Here is a 22,445-nt window from a genome sequence, read left to right as displayed (position 1 = left end):
AACTCCCATGTTAGGTTTTTATACAACATTTTAATGTTGTCCTTCTTGCCCTTATCTTTTTTAGTTATTCCAAAGGATGAAAATGTTGGGAAAAACTACTGAAATAGTAATAGAATAGAATTAGATGCCTGCAACTTGCTAACCTCTACCTCCACAGTGCCACTAAGTCATGCTACATAGGTTGCTACTGGTATTACCTGTAAGTAGAGGAGACCTTGTTCTATGGCATGAAACATTCCCTGATATAATATTCCTGGTTCCTTCATGTAGTCAACCAGTTCTTCAAATCACAAGTCAGGACCAATCCAGTTATAGAATGTGCAGAACTGAAGTTTACAACACATGGGGAGAACTTGTATAATACTCGTTTTGAAGGTATTATTTTGTTATGAATTTAAGTGCAAACTAGAGAATCATTGTGTGTTAGGCAGAATAATTAAAATTGCTCAAGGTGACCTCCTAGAAACACTGCATCAGAGATCTCTGAAATATTTCAGAGCTAGAAAGGTGTTTAGAGCTCTTTGTCTTTTTTTTTTTTTTTTTAACATAGCTGATCTTATTATTGGATGTTCAAGGTCTGTGAGTTTTTTCTGACCAGTAATGACCATAGAATAACGACTGCAGACACAGTTTCACTCACACAAAACCAGCAGTGACACCTTCAAGAGAACTAATCTTAAACATATACTTGAGATTAAGCATAAATGTCATTACCACCATCTGCAAAGCCAGTTGCAGTGATAATAGGTACAGCCACCATAATTAGTCCACTGCTGCTCCAAACATACTTCATCAAGAATTGCTCTATCATGATGTACCACAAACGTTTGGATAAAATGAGGTTCATCTGATCTGCTAAAGCTTTGTAACTTTTCTGGAGTTGCTTCATTTCTACCTATGGAGGGAAAAAGAGATAAGAATTAACCTAGTATGAGCTATAAAATTAAATAGTGTATGTTTGAGGACTTTCTTAAAAGATAAGAACATACTATTTTGTTTTATTTAGTATAGTATTATCTATGATTATAAAGGTAATAAATACAGATAACTATCAGGAGTAAGCATTATTATCTAGTTTGGGTAACCTGTATTATTTTTAAAGAAACATAATAGTCAATATAATGTTAAGTATAAAATACACATAAGTGATTTATAATCATGATTTCAAAATGATATGTATAAGATATTAAAATTAAATAATATCCTGTAAAAGAATAAACAATGTTAGAACCTTATCGTTTTTTGATTGAACCAAAAATATCTAAAAATAAAAACATGACACATACATGTGTAATTAGACTCCACTTTTGAACTAACTCTACTGGATTTTGTTTTAAATGCAGGAAGCCTACGGCATGCTGTAATTTACATCACTGAGTTCAATGAGTCAAGAGGAATGACCAATCAGTATATTAATCATATGAGGCCAATTTTCAAGTGGAAATAGAAGTCCTATATTTGCTTTAAATCTTCTTCTTCAGGATGCTACTACTTTAAAATTTTTTTGATAATTGAAGAAGCTTCAAAAATTAAATGATTCTCTTTGGTAATTAAAATACCATTTTTAGCTTTAGAATTCCCTAATATTTCATTTGCAAATTCATTTATATTAAGATTTCAAATGGATCACCTAAAAATTTCCATCATAGTTAATATTCTGAAGTTACTTTAATGCACTGCAAGCTTATGTAATTAGGCTAACTATTTTAGGGACCTACTTAATGTTGAAAATCTTTAATATTTAAAAATAACATTCTGGAACGCCTTTTCTTATCCTCATTTCTTCTATAATCTTAGTTTTTCCCTCAAAGCTAGGCAAAATTTCATTTCACTGCCTTTTTTTATTTGTCTCAAACTATGGTGCTGAACATTAACTAAGACTAATGCAAATGCTATTTGTGAGACACATTCTCCTGCAATTCTGAGGACTGAGGTCACTCCATTGACCAGACATGCAAAACTGTCAAACATGTCTTTCACATAAAAGCATGGTTTTTTCCCCCCTCTTGAAAAACAAAGGAACAATGACAACAACAACAGCAAGAATACCATCCTAAATTTTCTATCCTGGTGAAAATGTGTTTACTGAGTTTCCAAACAAATATTTCCCTCTAATGCTAAGACCAACCAGTTGGAATTTATGTTTTAGGCAAATGCTTTGGAGAGAATTCTGAGCATATTTGGGTAGCTGAGGGAAGTAGACTGCTTTTTCAGGTTGCTGAAAATCTTATCCCCATGAATCTTCAGAGAAGTTTGCACTTCACAGTTCTTGAACAGCTTGTAATTAGAAAGGTAAGGAAGCATATATTTCAATATAGGTTTAGATGTCATAGAAATCTAAAACGCTAAAGAAGTGGGTCCATCAACAGGACAACAGATGGTATCTAGCACTGCAGTGGCAGCTGGAAGAGTCTCACATTTCACTCATCACCTTAATTTCTATCTTACCTTATGTCCTCTGTAAAAGGCAATTTCTTCGACATTGGCTATAATTCTGGAGTGCACATACCGCAAATAGCCTTTTCTGTGAGCTTCTTCAGCCACCAATTTACCAAATTTGGGAGAGCAGGCTTTCAAAACTTTAGCCGTGGCATATACCACAAGTCCTGCTAATATGGTGGGCCCGATAGGACTGGCTCCTCGGGATGTAGCCGTCTGGATAAGCGTATAGGAGGTCAGGATTACATCTAAAATAGGCTTGGTCAGATTGGAATATAAGTGAGCCACAGACTGGGAGAACATCATAATATCCTCAGTAAGAGACTGGTCAGGGTTTGCCAGCCTCCCATCCATATTGATCACCTTATAATAAGTCTGGTTTGTAAAATAGGTTTCATAGGCATGGTCTACCAGACGAGTTCTGAAGGCCAAAGCCAGTTTGCACTCCAGGTACCTGATTGCACTGTTAACAAAGGTGGCAGGGATGGCAATCATAAGCCACTTGGTTAATTTCATGATGAAAGTCCGAGGCTTCTTTTCCACAATGCTTTTCACGATTTTTCCATCCAGACCAGCCACATAGATAGACAGAAAGGTTCTTGAGATTAGAGCCACCGAGTGGAGGCAGAGCCAGCCTGTTTCAGTGGTCACAAGTTTTGGAAAGAGAATTTTCCGAAGTTCTAGGAGCTGTTTGAAAAAATCTGCGTTAACTCCAGGACAAGGTTTTTTACAAGTGTTCTCGGTGCAATGCAGTATTTCTCTGTTCTCTGCAGCCGGATAAACTGCTTCTTTTTTCTTCCTGTGGCCAGATTGCTTTAAACGCTTGCCAATGATGGGGTAGAGTGTTTTCAGAGCATATGCCGCAGCCACCAGGCAGGCAGCCCTTTTAGCAGCACTCGATCTGGTCCATTTCACCCGATCAGCTGCTGCATTTAGCATATTTGTCATTTTCCCAGTTACCCAAACAGGCTTCGAAAAGAATTGGTTTTTAAAAGATCATGCTCCACGGGAATCCCCGGCAAATGTTTCAGAAAGTCCTACAGCGTTCCATAGTCTGCAGCATTTCTCCTCTTCTGTTTTTTGTTTTGTGTTTTTGTTTTTAATGTTGCTCTGCTGTGACAGATGCAGCAGAGCTCAGACTCCACGGCATCTACGGGGATGAATCCCTCAGAAGCTCAAGCTGCACCGAGCCGCCCCAGGCTCCTCCCTCTCAGGCTCCTCATTGGCTGAGGGAGCGGTGGGACCTTGGAATCCTCGCTGCCTCCCTTTGAACCTTGAATGAGGAGAGAGCAAAACGAATTACATCTTTAAACAGGCGTTCAAAGAGTTAAACGTCTATTTTTGGAGAGGTCGAATCAGGGCAGCTGCTGGCGACAAAACCTGACCTAGCTACTGAGCATGCTCAGCGTCACTTAGAAGCCCACAGAAGTTTTAGAATCTACATCTCTTTTCTAAGGTTTTAGTAGGTACCATAAGCGGAAGAGCAAAAAGAAAGGGAGATTTTCAAGAGCTATAAAACGAGATGAAGGAGAAGGAACTAGGGAGCTGTAAAAAGAATCTGAAAAGGATATGCAATGAATCTAAAACGGAGAGAGAAGAAAGTGACAAGTTTGGAGGGCACTGGAAAGAACAAAGTAGCAAATACTTAGGTCTGTTTTTTGGTGCCGCTCCCCTTCCCTGGGGTATTTTGTTTTCCTCTCTCTGTGATAGCACGTGAAGTCCCAAAACCTATAACACAAGCTGTGGTTGAGGGTATGTTTTTTGTTTTGTTTTGTTTTTGGTAAATAAATGTAAGTCTTCTGTATTATAAAAAAAAATAATTATTTGCTGTACTTTCATCCCAGTGTTTACTTGTCCTTATAATAATAAAAATCTTCCAGCCCCTTAACTGCTATTTTTAGCAATGGAACGTATTTATTTACAATGTGACTGTTAAACCAGTGCAATATTTCACTTCTTCCATCTCCTAGTGTCCTTTAGATAGTTGTTACTTGGAGGTATGTGACTCTATAATCAAAAGTTACTATTTGGGAATCCAACTGGAGTTAGATGGTGCAAATAACTTCTCCAGAACCTTACTTATTTTTCAAGAGTTTTGTTTGTTTTTGTCTTTTTCAAGCTTTCGTTTTGTTTCTTTTGTTTAGGCTTAGACATAATCTTCTGGTTACTTCCCATTTCCATCTTGGTTATTTGATAAAAGCCAAGTGTGTTAATGAAAAACTCTGTACATCATGAATGGAGGACTTACACTGCTAAATAGTCAAGAAAATTCTACATATTTTAAACAATGTAAAGGGCCTTTTTTTTTTTTAAGGTAAGGATGGGTATATTCTCAAATATGCAAAAACATTTTTTCTTTCCCATGTGCTCCTCCCCCATACACAACATACACATTTTAGTCATCTGAAAGTCTGGGAAAATATGCATTAAACAGAGGTCAGCAAATTACAAACTAACCAGTGAGCCAAACTCAGCCCTTGAGCCAAGAATAGATTTTACATTTTAAAGTGGTTGAAAATACATCAAAAGAGGTGCTCCTAGGTGGCTCAGTTGGTTAAGTGTCTGCCTTGGGGTTAAGGTCAGGATCTCAGGGTCCTGGGACCCAGCTCCCAGGAGCCTGTTTCTCCCTCTCCTTCTGTCCCTCCCCTGCTTGTGCTCTTGCTCTCTCTCAAATAAAGAATTAAACTCTAAAAAGAAAATACATCACAAGAGGAGTAATATTTTGTGTTATGAAACTTTACTGAAATTTTTATTTCGGCATCTAGAAATAAAGTTTTATTGGAACATAACCATACCCTTTAATTTACTTGTTTATACTTTTCAAGCCACAGTGACAGAATTGAGTAGGTGAAACAGAGCCTAAATATTTACTAACTCACTCCCTTCGGAAGAAGTTTGCCAACCCCTCTGATAGAATATAAAACCGGTCTCAGTGTTGAATGATCTTCATTATTCATTTGACTATGAGTAAAGAACTATTCTGACTTTTATAAGTAACAGTATTCATAAACTTTAAAAACTCTTTCCCCGTGTACCTATATTAATTCTAAGAATCATCACAGGTCTCTTTTCATTTGTTTGCATTCCATTCAGCAAATGTATAATGAACGAGTGGCAAATTTCTACAAGTCTCTTTGATGGTTGGCCATATTAGCAGGCACAATCATTTCATTAAGACTAAGTCTGTATGTAGAGATCATAGTGTTATAGTGATTATTTTCAACATGTTTTATTCTTAATCTTATGCTTTTTATGTACCAAAATAGGGTGTCAGACATTTACAAATTTTAATTCTTTACATCTCATCTCCTCACTGTGACAGGACAAGTGAAAGGCCAGGGTAAACTTAAGTGGGAATGACAGGAGGATGTTCAGCCAGGCAGAGCATGCTACACAGAGGCATGTGTAGATGTAGGTCAGAAAGCAGCTGGTAGTTGAGGCAAGTGGCTTACATCACTGGCAGAGGACAGCCATTTCCTAGAAGGAGCAGTGCAGTGGGAATCTAGATGCAAAGAACATTAGAGATCCAAACAGGCCCACACATAATTATGGGTAGGTCAGTTTACAAACTGGTACTGAGGCTGGGGTACAGGAGCAAGATTTTAATGTGTGGAGTGAAAGACTTGTTAGAATGAGGATGTAGATATGAGGAAAATAAGATAGAAATTTGGTTGCTAGAATTGTGTACAAGCAACATTTAAAGCTAGTTACTAGAACTGGGGAAAAGGTCATTGTGAGATTTGACTTGATATTGAGCCCCTTAAGTACAGGCTAACTAAAACCATTTAACTCCACTGTTGGCTCAGGTCATGATCCCAGGGTCCTGGGATCGAGCCCCGCATTGGGCCAGGGAGCCTGCTTCCCTCTCCCCCTCTGTCTGCCTCTCTGCCTACTTGTGATCTCTCTCTCTTTCTGTTGGATAAATAAATTTAGAAAAAATCTAATAAAAAAAAATAAAAAGAAAGAAAACCAGAAAGGTAATTCCAGTTGGAAATATATGCCATTTAAGTAAGAAACAAAGAATGTCAAGATACTTCTTTCATTTTTTATACTGGCAATATTCAGTTAAAACAAAGATAATGTTAATTTGCTTTGAATTCCAAATTAAGTGAGAAAAAGGATGTTGAAAAAAATCACTTGTTACTAAACTAAACAAAATTCAGCCTAATTTCTACTCAAGCGTCTCAATTTTACATGTGTTTGTATGGAAAACTGTTAAAATTTTCTTAAGGGGGAGAATAATCTTAGAAAATGAATGAAAATTAAAAATAAGTAATAGTTTCCAAATTACTCTGTTCTCATGTGGTTTTCTTTCTTTCTTTCTTTTTTTGAGATTTTATTTATTTATTTGACAGACAGAGAGATCACAAGTAGGCAGAGAGGCAGGCAGAGAGGGGGCGGGAAAATAGGCTCCCTGCTGAGCAGAGAGCCCGATGCAGGGCTTGATCCCAGGACCCTGGGATCATGACCTGAGCCTAAGACAGAGGCTTCAATTCACTGAGCCACCCAGGCACCCCTCATATGGTTTTCTTTCTTTCTTTCTTTCTTTTTTTTAAAAGATTTTATTTATCCATTTGACAGACAGAGATCACAAGTAGGCAGAGACGCAGGCAGAGAGAGAGAGAGAGGGAAGCAGGCTCCCTGCTGAGCAGAGAGCCCCATCCGGGGCTCGATCCCAGGACCCTGAGATCATGACCTGAGCCAAAGGCAACGGCTTAACCCACTGAGCCACCCGGGCGCCCGTCTTTTTTTTTTTTTTTTTTTTTTTTTAAGAGTAGGTTCTGTGTCCAGTGTGACGCCTAGTGTGGGTCTTGAACTCATGACCCTGAGATTAAGAACTGAGCTGAGATCAAGAGTCAAATGCTTAACCAACTGAGCCACCTCGGTGCCCCTAGGTGATTTTCTTAATGTCAGTGCCAAAGTGAACACAACCAACATCTATGGAAGAGCCAGATTAAAGAGGTTTTGTACATATTCAGAATATATAAGAAACATATTAAACCATATGTATTATAAACTGTAAAATATCAGAAGTGATTTTTTATAATAGATCTCCATATACAAGGATATAAATAAAAAATATATAATATAGATACTATATATGTTATGAGTTTATATAGTAAATCACCAGAAAGTAGATTTTTTTTTTAGTAATGTAGATTAAGATTTAAGAATCTTGGATTTTCTTTCACCAAATGCTAAGTAGTATTTCATCTGTGCTGTATTCCTTTCTTGAACTGTTTCCTGACCCAAGAGATTACCTAATTGCCCTCCTGGCCCTAAAATAGCACTGTGTTTGACTCATTAACTATCGATCATGTTAGTTATTCATGAGAGGCATAAACAACACTAAAGATGAGATCTTAGGTCAGCATTTCAGCTGTTACAAATAACCACCTAATAACTAGTTAATAACGAAATGGCTTTTGGGGTGAAGGAAAAATCAGCAGATTATCTTGTCTGAAGATGTGTCTTATAGGTTAATTTTTTCCTTAGCCTAATTTACCACTTCTACTGCCTTTCTGTTAATGTTCTTGATTTCTCAGTAAATTGATCCATCTCTTCTTTATGTTCTTTCATATACGATATATCAAAAGAGTCAGTTAATCCTTTAGCAAATTATTTCCCCCTTTTAGTTAATTTAGTCAGTTTGTACCTGTTTAAAAATGTTGAAATTTGGGGCGCCTGGGTGGCTCAGTGGGTTAAGTACCTGCCTTCAGCTTAGGTCATGATCGCAGGGGTCCTGGGTCCAAGCCCCACATCGGGCTCTTGTTCAGCCGGGAGCCTGCTTCCTCTTCCTCTCTCTCTCTGCCTGCCTCTCTGCCTACTTGTGATCTCTGTTGGTCAAATAAATAAATAAATAATCTTAAAAATATATATATATATATTGAAAATAGTAAGGCTAATAACTCTAGGTTGTTACTTCTGACTTGGCTGTATAATTTAGATACCGAAAAATGACCAGTTCATGTGGAAGACTAATTTGTTCTGAAATGGTGTATTCATCTGGTCTAATTCAAACCAATAATAGGTATATTCTGGTGAATTTTTATTATTTATATGATTAAATAAGATATCTACCCTGGGACATAATTCTATTTTATGTACTTTTTCCCAGTGACTTAACAGAAAATATATTATATTTGAATAGGTTAAATTCTGGAAAACAGTCATGACAATGAGGGGAGGGTACTTTGTGGATTTATTTGGGACAAGAGATTTCTAGTTTCCAACCAAAATATTATAGAATAGTTTGTAGGATATATGCTTTATGAGGCTATACAAACATAACACAGAAATAAACAGCAAAATCCAATTTTTGTTTTGAGTATTTCTGATAAGAATTTGAGTCTTTGGGACTTTGCAGCTTAAATAAAACTTTGATCACTCAGAAACTCACAAAATGTACATAATAGTAAATCACTACAGGGCAGCATTCCTAATAACTGTTTACTTAATATTAAAGCAATATGTGAGGGGCGCCTGGGTGGCTCAGTGGGTTAAAGCCTCTGCCTTTGGCTCAGGTCATGATCTTTGGGTCCTGGGGATTGAGCCCCGCATGGGGCTCTCTGCTCAGCAGAGAACCCTGCTTCCTCCTCTCTGCCTGCCTCTCTGCCTACTTGTGATCTCTGTCTGTCAAATAAATAAATAAATAAAAATCTTAAAAAAGGAAAACAGTATGTGAAAGATACTTAAAGGATTTGGATGGGGAGTGATAAGTGAGAATGCAAGCTTCATCTTTAGGATTAGGGATCGTATAACTTTGTCTTTGCCTTCTTTTTCTCCCCCAAGTCAGATTTGATCTGAAAAAGAAGGCTGAGACCAATACAAGGCTAAACATAATTATGGTGGAGGTGGCTTGAAACACTAACCCTGTGGCCACAGTCCGAAACTTCATTTACTTAGGCTTCCCTTGCCTGAGCGGTTAAAACTGCTGATTCCTCTTCCCTTATGCGGACTGGCTGCTTTCCCACAGCGTCCCTTGCGGCCCTATCAGGCCACTGTCTCCGCAGAAACCGCAGAGGCTTTTGGGAGGCTCACAAAAAGCCAGCCTGGGCGCAGAGGCTGTCGGGAGGCTGGGCGGTACGCCGCAGGAGGCTGAGGCTAAAGGAGCTGTGGCGGGGCACAGACCCAAGACGTCTGAGCTCCCACCTTTGGGGGCCTCAGAAGTTTCTGAGCGATGAATTGGGTCGGGGGATCTCGGTGAGTTGTGCTTCTGGAGCTTGAGACCGTAGGCCGTGAGTCCATGTACATTCATTCCCAAAATGGCGCCTTTTCCCTAAGCCCTGGAGGGGCGGGCGTAGCCTGAGCCGGAGGAACCTTGGTAGGCGTGGGTCTTTTCATTGGTAGCCCAACTGGGAGACCTTAGTCACTACCTCTCTGTTCTAAACCAAAAGAAAATCAGCTTCTCCCCACAGTCTTTCCAAGGGCTTCGCGTGTGGGGCGCACAGTGGGTGAAGTTCTTTGCCTTCTCTCCCCCGTGTCCCATGTCTTCCTTCTCTAATGAGGCCTCTCAGCACCTGAGCCCTCTTCTGCCTTCTTCCCGCTTCTGCCCATCTCTCAGGAGAAGTTTTTTTCTCAGGTACTGTATAGCTTCTGTATGAATGTGTAAAGTACTATGGAAGAGATCATGCCTTGCTGTCCCTAAGTCCATTGTCGGGGGAAAGGGCAGTGGCAGTATCAGTTATAAATTTAGTTTGCTTTATAAAGGAAGGTAAAGTGAACATTTTTTTTTTTTTTGAAGATTTATTTTTTTGAGAGAAGGCGGGCATGCGCATGCGTGCATGTGACCTCACAAGCGAAGGGAGGGGCAGAGAGAATCTTCAGGCAGGGAGTCCAACATGGGAGTCTATCCCAAGACCCCGAGATAATGACCAAAGCTGAAACCAAGAATCTGTGGGTTAACCAGCTGAGCCATCTAGGTGTCCCCGAAGTGAACAGTTTTTAACTGCAATAACTTACAAGAGAATTGGCAATTTATTTTGTATTTAGCATTAATCATAAAGCATGACTGGTTGACAATGTAGTTCTCTATAACATTTTCATTACTACTGGCCTACGGTCCACTTGGATAGAAATAATGTGGGCCTGTAATTTCATTTGATGAAAGTCCTTGACAAAAGGAAATTTTAGAATTGAAATACTAATCTGTTAAATATGATTTTTGTCACAGGTAGACCCAGAGCAGTGGTGATAGGGTTAGACTATAACACATTTGCGTTCTAAAGGATTTTGTAAGGAGACAGCTTTTGTGTTCACCAAGTATTGTAACTATGCCCAGTAATTTTAGCAGAAGCATATTATCCTGTTGAAGAATATGTTAGCATTGTATTTTAGAAATGTCTCTGAATTATTTCTGGCTGGTGTTCTAGCGTCACACTTCTACTTTGTAGAAAATGGAAAATTCACTTACAGGCTTCACATGAGTTAGGTGATATGTGATTATGATTTTATGTTTTTGAATCTGACAGTCTTTAAAATTATTAAGTGATATACGAAATAATTTTGCAAATGCTTAATACTGTTAAAACGTAGGTGCCATTATTCTCCTATATGTAAAGCTTCTGGCTCTTCAGAGAGTAATATTTTGCATCCTATTGGGAGGATGCAAAAGCAATATACGGCAGAATAGTCTAGCAGTGTGTTTTTCAAAAATGAAGTAGCACTGTGCCTGGAAGTATTAGGTACCACTGGGGCTTAAGAAACCACAGAAGTAACATGACACCTCTCCCTGGAGCAATAGTTTTACTCAGGGATTAGAGGAAAAAAATATTTGTAAATTTAAACAAACATGGATACATTATGGATTAAAGTACGTAAATCCTGTGATATTTTAAGTTAAAATCTGCAAATATAAATATATTTTCTTGGGGGAATGGACTCCTTAGGTCAAACCCCAGATTGGTTACGAAACAGTTATTTCCATTTTCTACTATGACAGTAGACGAGGGTGTGAAAGATTAGTTGATCATGGTATTGTGATCATGAGGGCCTAAAGGGCCTCAGAATCCAAGACAGTGCTTAGTAATGACTACTAGCAGCTGATGAGAGCTGTTAGAGAATAAACATTTTAATCTGTATCCCAGTCCATTCTGGAACTTGTTTATTACCCTCCCTTATCCTGTTTTTTGGTTGAAAATTTTGAGAAATGTTAAGAACTTAAATACAGACAGATGAGATAATTGGAAAACATTTACAGAGCTCTATCAGAACTTCTCGCTCAGAGCATTCAACATTAAACAGGTTGTCACATGCCTTCCTGTTTAGGGCATTGTTAATCTCTGTATGAGGTGGGGGAGGAAAATGCAGAAAAGAAAAAGATGTAATTTTTTAAAAAAGATTTTATTTATTTATTTTACAGAGAGAGATCACAAGTAGATAGAGGCAGGCAGAGAGATGGAAGCAGCCTCCCTGTTGAGCAGAGAGAGCCCCATGCGGGACTCGATCCCAGGACCCTTAGATCATGACCTGAGCCGAAGGCAGCGGCTTAACCCACTGAGCCTCCCAGGCACCTGAAAAAGATGTAATTTTGATCCACAAAAATAATCTGTGGTAGAATGGTGAGAATAGTATAGCATTATTACTGAATAGTTAAATAGCACTTACTATTAAAAGAAGCACTGTTCTAAGTGCTTTTCACATATTAGCTCATTTACTCTTAACAAGAATCTCATGAGGTATATACAAATGTTATTCCTATTTTACTGATGCAGAGTTAAGGTTAAGTGACTTGCTCAAGGTCACCCAGCTAATCAGTAGCAGAGTTAGGATTTGAGAGCAATGTGCTTAACCACTCTGCTGTGCTGTATAGAAACAAGTTTTCTAAAAGTGGCACACATAAAGGGCTGTGGATACTTAAAGAACAGAGAAACAAATTCCATGAAGCCTTGAAGGATAGCAGTATTGCACAGAACAAGCACCACAGAGAAACAATGAAGCACAGGTTCTTAAAATTTGAAAAGGAGGTGAGGTAAATAATTGGTCAAATTAGAGACCTAGTTTTTAGCAAGGCTTAGAAGGGATGGATGGGGGTGGTATTAAACAAATTGGATGGGTTATTTGTCAGACAGCAGGTGGGTCTGCATTAACACAGGAAGCTAGTAAGGGGCTTTACACATTTTTGATAAGAGAATTAAAAAAGCAGGTTATAGCAGTTTTGTTTTGATCATAGCAGTCTGATTGTATACACAAGATGGAAGCAGAGTATTCTTATTTATTGTAGGAACTTGATGTAAGTTTAATTGCAGAATTAATTTACAGAAGAATTTTTATTTTTTAATTTTTAAAAAAGATTTTATTTATTTTAAAGAGAGAGAGAGTGAGGGTGGGGTGTGGGTGGGTAGGAAGGAGGGAGAAAATCTGAAGCAGACTACCTGCTGAGCTGGGAGCCTTTGTGCAGGGTCTCGATCTTGCCACCTCAAGATAATGATGTGAGCTAAAACCAAAAGTCAGACGCTTAACGCACTGAGCCTCCCACACGCCCCAGTAGGAAAATCTTTATTATGGCTAAGTTCTGTACAGTTTTTCTTGGCATAAAACAAACTTGGCATTTGATTTTTTTGCTACTCTTCAGTTTGGGGACTCTACCAGTCATACATGAAGTGTCTTGTTTTGTGTGTGAAATAAAAAGGAAAGGTTTGGTGGCTAGGGAAGATGTAAGCTTCCCTTATTTTTTCCTTTTCAAAATTATTTGGTTTGGTTTTAGTGTTAAAGTTCGTGGACATTTTTACAAGATACCATTTCACTTAAAAGAGTCTCATTTTGGTTAGAGATTTGGTCTAAGCTGAGAGTAATTTACATGGCTATAATAGCAATTCCCAATCAACTGTCTCTGAAACTTGCTAATCATTGGTAATGTCAGGTTTTTCAATATAATGGTCTGTTCTTTCTTTTTTTCAAAGATTTTATACACACACACACACACACACATATATATATATATAGTTTTAAAATGCTCCTCATTTAAGTCCTTTTTTGACAGTTACAATATCAGTCATTTGTCAGTCTTGCCAATTAAAAATTTTTTTTTCTTTTACTTGTCTGGGAATCATTGCTGTAGAACTCTAGTTCTTGTTTTATAGTTTTTATAAGTCGCTTAGACCCTGTATTTTCCTTGTTAGATTGAGGTATACATTTGAGACAGGACAGGTATACTCACTGAAATGATCCTCTTTCATTTTCCTATTTATTGATCAGTAACTTTTTTCACCAAATTCATAGCCACCTCAGACATGAAGGTGTTAGGAAGATAGGAGAGGAAGGAGAATCTAAAGATGTATACAGTCTTTGGGCTATAATATGCATTTTATGAGTTTGACTATAGGTGGACTATATTGCACTACATATGAAGTATAAGAAAACATTTATTTTTAATTAGGGGAAATTTATTTTGCAACTTAGATTGAATACAGCAACCGGTGTCATAAGATGGACACAGATAAAATTTTGTTTAAATTTAGTTAAGGGAGAAGTGTGCATTTGTAAATGTAGGCCTAGAACGTTTGTGCAAAATAATTGTTGAGTGCTGTGTACCAAGCACTGTGCCAGGTGGGCATGAAAAATAATGAAATTTAGCCCCTTTATGAGAGATTTATATTTTATTGGGGGTGTGGATATGACATGTCATTAAGTTTGAAAATGTTTAAGATAAGGGGCCAAAATACATGCTTTAAGGAATAGATACTCAGAACGATAGCAGAATATAAGATAGTTTTAGTTGAAGCTTTGGCATTCAGAAACAAGAATAAAGGATAGTTGAGATGGGGAAAATAAAGATGCAAATAAACATTACATAAGTAGTTGGAGATAAGATTATATATTTAAATATTTAAAAATATGTATACGTGTCTTTTTAATAGTGAGGTTGAAAGCCAGACTGAGAAGTTGAAATTTAATCTGTTATTGAGTCATACAAGTTTGGAAGGAACACAATCAAATTGATATTTTATGATTGTTTGTGGTTAGTGTTCTGTAGTTTGGAAATGGTGGGGAATAAACTTTAAGATAATACTACCAGTTAGGATTCTGCTGGGGGAAAAAATACTATTTTTCCATTTTCCGGTATCATTGTATGTTCTCCAAATCAAATCAACACAAGTCCTAACTCATTTTGTAGGTTTCATGGGTTATGTGATTTTGGATTAATTATTAAACCTCTTCATACAAGGGTAGAACCTTCTTTCTATATGGAAAAAGAATGCAAAATCACGACTATAAAATTAGATACAGGGTGTAGAAGGGGCATTTTTATGTTAAGAGCCCTGAAACTTAACCTTAATCAGTTTTACAATAAATTCTCTTTATAATTAAGTTAGTCTCTGGGCATCTTTTCTTTATCTGTTAAAGCACTGTGAACATTGTTCTGTTTGCCTGATGCAGTCATGACTTATGCTTGTGGTCCTAGAGGCAAGCCCAGGTTAGCAAAGTTAGTTTTTGTTTTTTAACTAAAGAAACTACCATCACTGTTTCTGTTAAAATGAGCCCAGATAGAGTCCGTGAGTGGCCAGTTTTTTTTTTTTTTTTTTTTTAACCTCTGCTACCATGAGCTGAGTGTGCAGTGAAGAGAGTTCTCTCTTTTAACATGTGGTTAAATCTAAAGACATCCAGTGATAACTCGGGAAAAACACTTTCCAGATGGAAAATAATTAACCAGTCCTTTAAAGGACAGAATAGAGGGCACTAGTTGATAGAGTGTTTTGGGACATGAGCAGCTAGGGACAATTAGCAGAAGTATTAAATGCTGCTATTCCTGCTGGCCAGTTGTACCAATTAGTGTTGTAGCATGCTAAAGTCTGAGAGATTTGTATAGCTGCCATACCTGGGGGGTGGAGTCAATATGAAACGGGAAATTTTAGGTTATATGTAAGTGAAATTGAAAGGAATAGAAGCTAAGCTCCTGTCCTGTCAGAGCACATACAAAGAGTAGTAGGAATGTTGTTGCTGTAATGGCTTTTGTCAGCTTTTTTTTTTTTTTTTTTTAATATTGTTTGGTAATGCTTTTGTAATTCATTTGGTAGTGGAGAACTTAAAAGGAAACTAATGTTTAAAAATAAATTAAGTAGTGATATTTTGTTTTTAAGTTGATGATGAACCTATAAGTTATGTGCAGAATTTTTACTAACATTTAGCATCTTTCATGGTTATATCATTGACCACATGAGAAGCTGAAGAAAATCTGAAAAAGCATCAGGATTTACTTTCAGGTTTAGTAGTTATTTTGAGGAAAATATAGTGGCCAACAATAATTTGACACATGTAACTGTAGAACATTGAAGATAAAATTATATCTATAGTAATATGAATACACATTTGGTGGATTATAGCATCATGTGTTAAAAAGTGTTCTTACTAAATTATATAACCTGTGTGACCAAGATATACTTGAATTGATTGTGGTTTACATGTATTTCATAGTTGCATCCAAAGAAGCTTGATATTTTACCAAACGGAAACTGCAGTTGTCAAAATTTTGAACAATTTTATATATGTGCAGTTAATGTAACTGAATTACAGTGTTTCTGAGACAATACTAATGTTGAAAACTACTTTGGCATGTCATTATAAGCTTTCTCTCTTTGCTGCCTTTCATTATTTGAATTTCGTTAACATATGAGTCTTTGAAGAATTACTTTGAAAAGCAATCCATGTGTCCTATGTTGTTCTGAACATTTTTGAAAGGAAGTCCTCCAAATTTTGGTGACATTCTGTGAAAAAAAAATATTTGTTCAAAATAAATAAGTCTTTATTCCATTAATAGAGTGGGAAAACTTCAACATTTGAAGCTTTAGTGAATTAAAATTATTGAAAATAAAGTTTTTAAGATTTAATTGTGATAGCCTGAAACATACATTCATGTTGGGGTATCATTCACTTTCTTTCTTTCTTTTTAGTTTTTAGTGATTTTATTTATTTATTTGACAGAGAGAGTGAGAAAAAGAGAGCACAAGCAGGGGGAGCAGGAGAGGGAGAAGCAGACTCCCTACTGAGCAGGGAGCCCGATATGGGGCTTGAACCCAGAGCTCTGGGATCATGACCTGAGCTGAAGGTAGCTGCTTAACCAGCTGAGCCACCCAGGCACCCCAGTATCATTCACTTTTTAAAATCTCTTCCACTATGTGACTCAGGAGATGGCTGCTCATGTTTATCATTAAAGCCTGTAACTGTGAAATAGTGTTTTCTTAGTGGAAATACTATAAAAATTTAGTCCGTAAGAAGTTATTGTACTTAGGCTCCATATTTTGAGTATTAGGTTTTTGCCTTATTGATTTGACAGTTCTTTTCTCAATACCTTACCATTTATAATTCATACATCTCTAAAAACTTCTTTCTTGTTTAATAAGAGAAAAAGTTATGTAAAATCTATAATGTTCTACATATATCATTACTATTCCTGACACATCAGGTAGACCTGTTTTAGTTTTGTGGAAAGCCAATGTAAGTACTTTTTCTAGGCTAGTTACTGTCCTGAATCTTAATAAGTTTGCTAGCTAACAATGTTAGATTATGATGTTTTAGATTAAATTAATTTCAATGTAATACAAGCCATAAAATATTGTTTTTATTTGTTAGTTATTGCTCTATTTATTTTATTTGCATTTCCCACTTTTAATCACACTTAAGATACTGTTGTAAGATCTTAACAATCTGGAAACAGTTTGTTTTGCAGGGCACCATGCCACTAAAAAATAAACTAAGCAGCAAACTAAAAAGCATAACAAAAGAAACAAAAAACAATTCAAGACCATTAAGGCATGTCCCCATAGTATTTAATTTATATAGTAGTTTTAATACCTCCTGCATGCTCCATGTAAAATGTATGTTAGTGTTTTTTGTTTTCATAAACCTGTTGCCTTTGTGTCTTTTTTTAAAAAGTATTTCTTTAGCCTTTTCCTTTAAATCTTTCCTTGCAAGAAAACATAGCAAAGGGCTATGATACATTACTGTAGTCAACATACTTTCTATTTCTTTGGGTGTTTCTGTGTCTCTCTCTTCTCACTTCTTATCCTTTTTCCTCCTTTCTTCTCCCATCTCTTAACTCCGTTCCCTCCCTTAACCTTTTTACATCTCTCTATTTTACTGTATTCTTTCTTACAATGAATAGTGTAACAAATATCTATATTCCTGCATCCCAGAATTGATAACTTGCAGAGTGTTCTGTGAACAGGTTATGACTATTACTGATTGTCTTTTAGTATGTGGCTATAATGGCAACTAATATTGTTCATTCCTCTATTGAAAGAGATGGTTGCAATATATTTTTCTAAAAATCCATTTCCCTGGATAATGTAGTAATTGCTTTTAAAAAGATTAACCTTGGGGCACCTGGGTGGCTCAGTGGGTTAAAGCCTCTGTCTTCAGCTCAGGTCATGATATCAGGGTCCTGGGATTGAGCCCTGCATTAGGCTCTCTGATCTGTGGGGATCCTGCTTCCTCCTCTCTCTCTCTGCCTACTTGTGATCTCTGTCAAGTAAATAAATAAAATCTTTACTAAAAAAAAAAAAGATTAGCCTCATTCCTACTTCCACACCTCTAATTATCTAGTAATTTATTTATTTATTTTTTAAAAGATTTTAATTATCTAATGGTTTAAATTTAAAGGAAAAATTTAAACAAAATCTTGAAATTATTTTTTATAAAGTGTGTATAAATTTCATGAAGACACTTTCCTATGATTAGGGCCTTGAAGATATTGAAAGTTTTGAATTCAGAAGTGTGGTGAGAGAGGTGTCCATATAAGGAGAATAGAAACATATACCTTAATTTGGTTGGGTGTTAGAATACATGTAGTAGAAGAATGAAAATCAGGTTGAAATCTGAGTTGGAGACAGACTATGGAAGTCATGTCCCTAAGTGATAACCAGAGCTGTGTTTATTGGGATTCCAGTGTAGTGAAATGTATTGGGGAACAATTGAATAAAATCTCAGAAATTCTAAAATATAATTATGGTAGTTAGCTACATACTTAATATTTCAGTTGTCAAAGTAACAAATGACTTCTAGGGATTCATATTACATAATGACAAACTGTCTTTTTTTTTTTTTTTTAAAGATTATTTATTTATTTATTTGACAGAGATTACAAGTAGGCAGAGAGGCAGGCAGAGAGAGAGGAGGAAGCAGGCTCCCTGCTGAGCAGAGAGCCCAATGCGGGACTCGATCCCAGGACCCTGACATCATGACCTGAGCCGAAGGCAGCGGCTTAACCCACTGAGCCACCCAGGCGCCCAATGGCAAACTGTCTTAATTAAGTGCACATTTTTCTTTGTCAGATGTAAAATTCCAGTTCCCCCTTTATTTAGGGGCTATGTTTTCCCTTTGCTATCTTATTTTTTTCTAGCTTTATTGAAGTGAAAGTGACCAATTATAAGATATTTAGAGTATACAACCTGATGATTTGATATATGTATACATTGTGAAGGGATTCTCATCATCAAGTTACCACATCCATCACCACACATATAATTTCTTTGGGTGAGGCCATTTAAAATCTACTCTCAGTAAATTTTAATTATATATTATAATATTATCAATTATAGCTACCCTGTTATACATTAGATCCTTCACCTCATTCATCTGATAAAAACTGTAACCTTTAAAAAAAATCTTTCCCTGTTTCCCCAGACCTCCATCTGTCACCTTTCTATTCTCTTTTTCTATGAAGTTGACTTTTAAAAAGATTCCCATATAAGTGATACTGTGAGATATTTTTCTGTCTGACTTAATTTATCATTATGCCCTGTAATGTTACCACAAAGGTGGTTTTGATGTTTTTTCTTTCTAAAAGCGAATAGTCCATTGTGTGTGTGTGTGTACACACACATTTACACACAATACATCATATTTTCTTGATCTGTTCCTCTACTGACAGATACTTAGGTTGCTTTCATATCTTGGGTATTGTAAATAATGGTGCTGTGAACATGGGAGTAGAACTCTCTTTGAAACATTGAATTTGCTTTGGATATGTACTCCGAAGCGGTATTGCTGGATTATATAGTAGTTCTATGTCTAAATTTTTGAGGGAAATCCATATGCTTTCCATAGTGGCTGTACCAATTTACATTCCCACCAACAGTGCGGAAGAGTTCCCTTTTCTCTGCTTCTTCCCCACCATTTATGATTACTTTTCTCTTTGATAAGATTCTTCAAGGTTTAAGGTGATATATCATTGTGGTTTTGATTTGCATTTCCCTGATGATTAGTGATGTTGAATACCTTTCATGCATTTGTTAGCCATTTGTGTGTCTTCTTTGGAAAAGTGTCTATTTATGTTTTTTGCCTATGTTTTAAAAAATTTATTTATTTTTTATTTTGAGTAGGCTCCATGTCTGACACAGGCCTCTTGAACTCATGACCTCAAGATCAGGAGTCGCATCCTTTACTGACTAAGACAGCCAGGCACCCTATGATTTTAAAGTTTTAATTCCAGTATAAAGTAATGTTATATTAATGTAGGTGTACAATACAGTGATTCAGCAGTTCTATACATTACTCAGTGCTCATCATGGTAGTGTGCACTTAATCCCTTTCACCTGTTTTACTTTCCCTAGCAACCATCAGTTCTTTATAGTTAAGAGTCTGTTTTTGATTTTGTTTCTTTGTTTCTTAAATTCCACACATAAGTGGAATCATATGGTATTTATCTTTCTATGACTGATTATTTTACTTAGCATTATACTCTCTAGAAGAATCCATGTCATTGCAGATAGCAATATTTCATTATTTTTTGATTATATCATATTCCATTGTATATACAGTCCATCTCTTTTTAAAATTTATTTTATTTCATTTCAATTTAGTTAACATATACTGTATTATTAGTTTCAGGGATAGATGTTAGTGATTCATCATTTGCATATAACACCCAATGCTCATTACATCAAGTGCCCACTTTAATGCACATTATCCAAATATCCCTCCCCCCCCACCAGCCTCTCTTCCAGCAACCCTCAGTTTGTTTCTTCGAGTTCAGTGTCAGGGTTGCCTTCCTCTCTTATTTTCATCTTTTATTTTTTCCTTCTCTTCTGTTATGTTCATCTGTTTTGTTTTTTAAATTCCACTTGAGTGAGATCCTATGGTATTTGTCTTTGTCTGACTGACTGATTTCACTTGACATAATACCTTTTAGTTCCATCTGTGTCATTGAAGATGGCAAGATTTCATTCTTTTTGATGGCCAAGTAATATTCCTCTGTGTGTGTGTGTGTGTGTGTGTGTGTGTATGGTGTGTATGTGTATCACATCTTCTTTATCCATCAGTCTGTTGATGGACATCAGGGTACTTTCCATAGTTTGTTGTGGACATTGGTGCTATAAACATTGGGGTACATGTGCCCCCTTTGAATTATGTTTTATCCTTTGGATAAATACCTAGTAGTGCAATTGCTGGGTTTTAAGGTATCCTTATTTTTAACTTTTTGAGGAGCCTCCATACTGTTTTCCAGAGTGGCTGCACCAGTTTGCATTCCCATCAGCAGTGTAAGAGGGTTCTCCTTTCTCCATAACCTCACCAACATCTGTTGTTTCCTAAGTTGTTAGTTCTAACCATTCTGACCAATGAGATGGTTCATACCATCTCTTTTTTATCCATTCATCTGTTGACAGACTCTTTGGCTGCTTCCATAATTTGGCTATTGTTAATATGCTGATATAAACATGCATGTATCTCTTTGAATTAGTGTTTTTGTATTTGGGGGGTAAATACCCGGTAGTGTGATTGCTGGATCATAAAGTAGTTCTAATTTTAACTTTTTGAGGAAACTCCATACTGTTTTCCACAGTGGCTGTACCAGTTTGCATTCCCACCCATAGTGTAAGAGGGTTCCTTTTTCTCCATATCCATGTCCACTCTTGTCATTTCTTGTGTTTTGGATTTTAGCCATTCTGACAGGTGTGAGGTGATACTGTAATTTTTATTTGCATTTCCCTGATGATCAGTGATGTTGAGCATCTTTTCATGTGTCTGTTGCCCATCTGTATGTTTTCTTTAGAGAAATGTCTTCTGCCTGTTTTTAAATTAGGTTAATTTTTTTGGGGGGGTCTTTATATATTTTGGATACAAATCCTTTATCAGATATACAATTTGCAGATATATCCCATTTAGTAGGTTATCTTTTAGTTTTGTTAATTGTTTCCTTTGTTGTGCAGAAATTTTTAATTTTGATATAATTCCAGTAGTTTATTTTTATTTTTATATTTTTTTAAGATTTTATTTATTTATTTGACAGAGAGAAATCACAAGTAGATGGAGAGGCAGGCAGAGAGAGAGAGAGGGAAGCAGGCTCCCTGCTGAGCAGAGAGCCCGATGTGGGACTCGATCCCAGGACCCCAAGATCATGACCTGAGCCGAAGGCAGCGGCTTAACCCACTGAGCCACCCAGGCGCCCCACCAGTACTTTATTTTTGCTTTTGTTTCCGTTGCCCAGTAGACTTATCTAGAAAAATGTTGTTATGGCTGATGTCAGAGAAATTACTGCCTGAGCTTTCTTATGGAGTTTTTATGGTTTCAGGTCTCACATGTAGATCTGTACTCCATTCTGAGTTTATTTTTGTGAATGTGTAAGAAAGTGGTCCAGTTGAATTCTTTTGCATCATGCTATCTAGTTTAACCAACACAATTTGTTGAAGAGATTGACTTTTTCCTATTGCATGTTCTTGTTCCTTTTTCCTAGATTAATTTGCCATATCAGTGTGGGTTTGTTTTCTGAACTTGCTGTTGTGGCCTGTGTTTCTGTTGTGGTCTGTGTTCTGTGTTGTTTATCTGTGTTTCTCTTTTTGTGCCAGTACCATACTGTTTTGATTACTACAGCTTTGTGGTCTACCTTGAAATCTGGGATTGTGATATCTCCATTTTTGTTTTCTTTTTCAGGATGCTTTGGCTGTTCAGGGTGTTTTGTAGTTCCATACAAATTTTAGGATTACTTGTTCTATTCTGTGAAAAATGCTATTGGTATTTAGATAGGGATTTCATGAGATCTATATATTGCTTTGGGTAGTAGGTAGTGTTTG

The 22,445-nt window shown here is 36.7% G+C and overlaps 2 protein-coding genes across 3 annotated transcripts in view; one reads left to right on the top strand and one right to left on the bottom strand.

Annotated features, from left to right (window-relative positions):
* The window catches only part of ABCD2 (ATP binding cassette subfamily D member 2), a 68,114-nt gene extending 58,668 nt beyond the window's left edge, over window positions 1-9,446 (bottom strand). The window contains exons 1-3 of the mRNA XM_059185646.1: window positions 9,312-9,446; window positions 2,449-3,712; window positions 715-895 (exon numbers count right to left, since the gene is read on the bottom strand). Of these exons, the coding sequence (XP_059041629.1) occupies window positions 715-895; window positions 2,449-3,387 (1,120 nt within the window). The 5' untranslated portion in view covers window positions 3,388-3,712; window positions 9,312-9,446. The remainder of the gene's footprint in view (window positions 1-714; window positions 896-2,448; window positions 3,713-9,311) is intronic.
* Window positions 9,447-9,509: 63 nt separating this feature from the next.
* The window catches only part of C8H12orf40 (chromosome 8 C12orf40 homolog), a 97,543-nt gene continuing 84,607 nt past the window's right edge, over window positions 9,510-22,445 (top strand). For both annotated transcript variants that reach the window (XM_059185647.1, XM_059185648.1), the window contains exon 1: window positions 9,510-9,642. In XM_059185647.1, coding sequence (XP_059041630.1) covers window positions 9,620-9,642 — 23 coding nt within the window. In that variant the 5' untranslated portion in view covers window positions 9,510-9,619. The remainder of the gene's footprint in view (window positions 9,643-22,445) is intronic.

Source organism: Mustela lutreola, chromosome 8, assembly GCF_030435805.1.
Source record: "Mustela lutreola isolate mMusLut2 chromosome 8, mMusLut2.pri, whole genome shotgun sequence".
NCBI lineage: Eukaryota > Metazoa > Chordata > Mammalia > Carnivora > Mustelidae > Mustela > Mustela lutreola.
The sequence above is the reverse complement of the archived record's forward strand: the minus strand, read 5'-3'. Positions and strand labels throughout refer to the sequence as shown.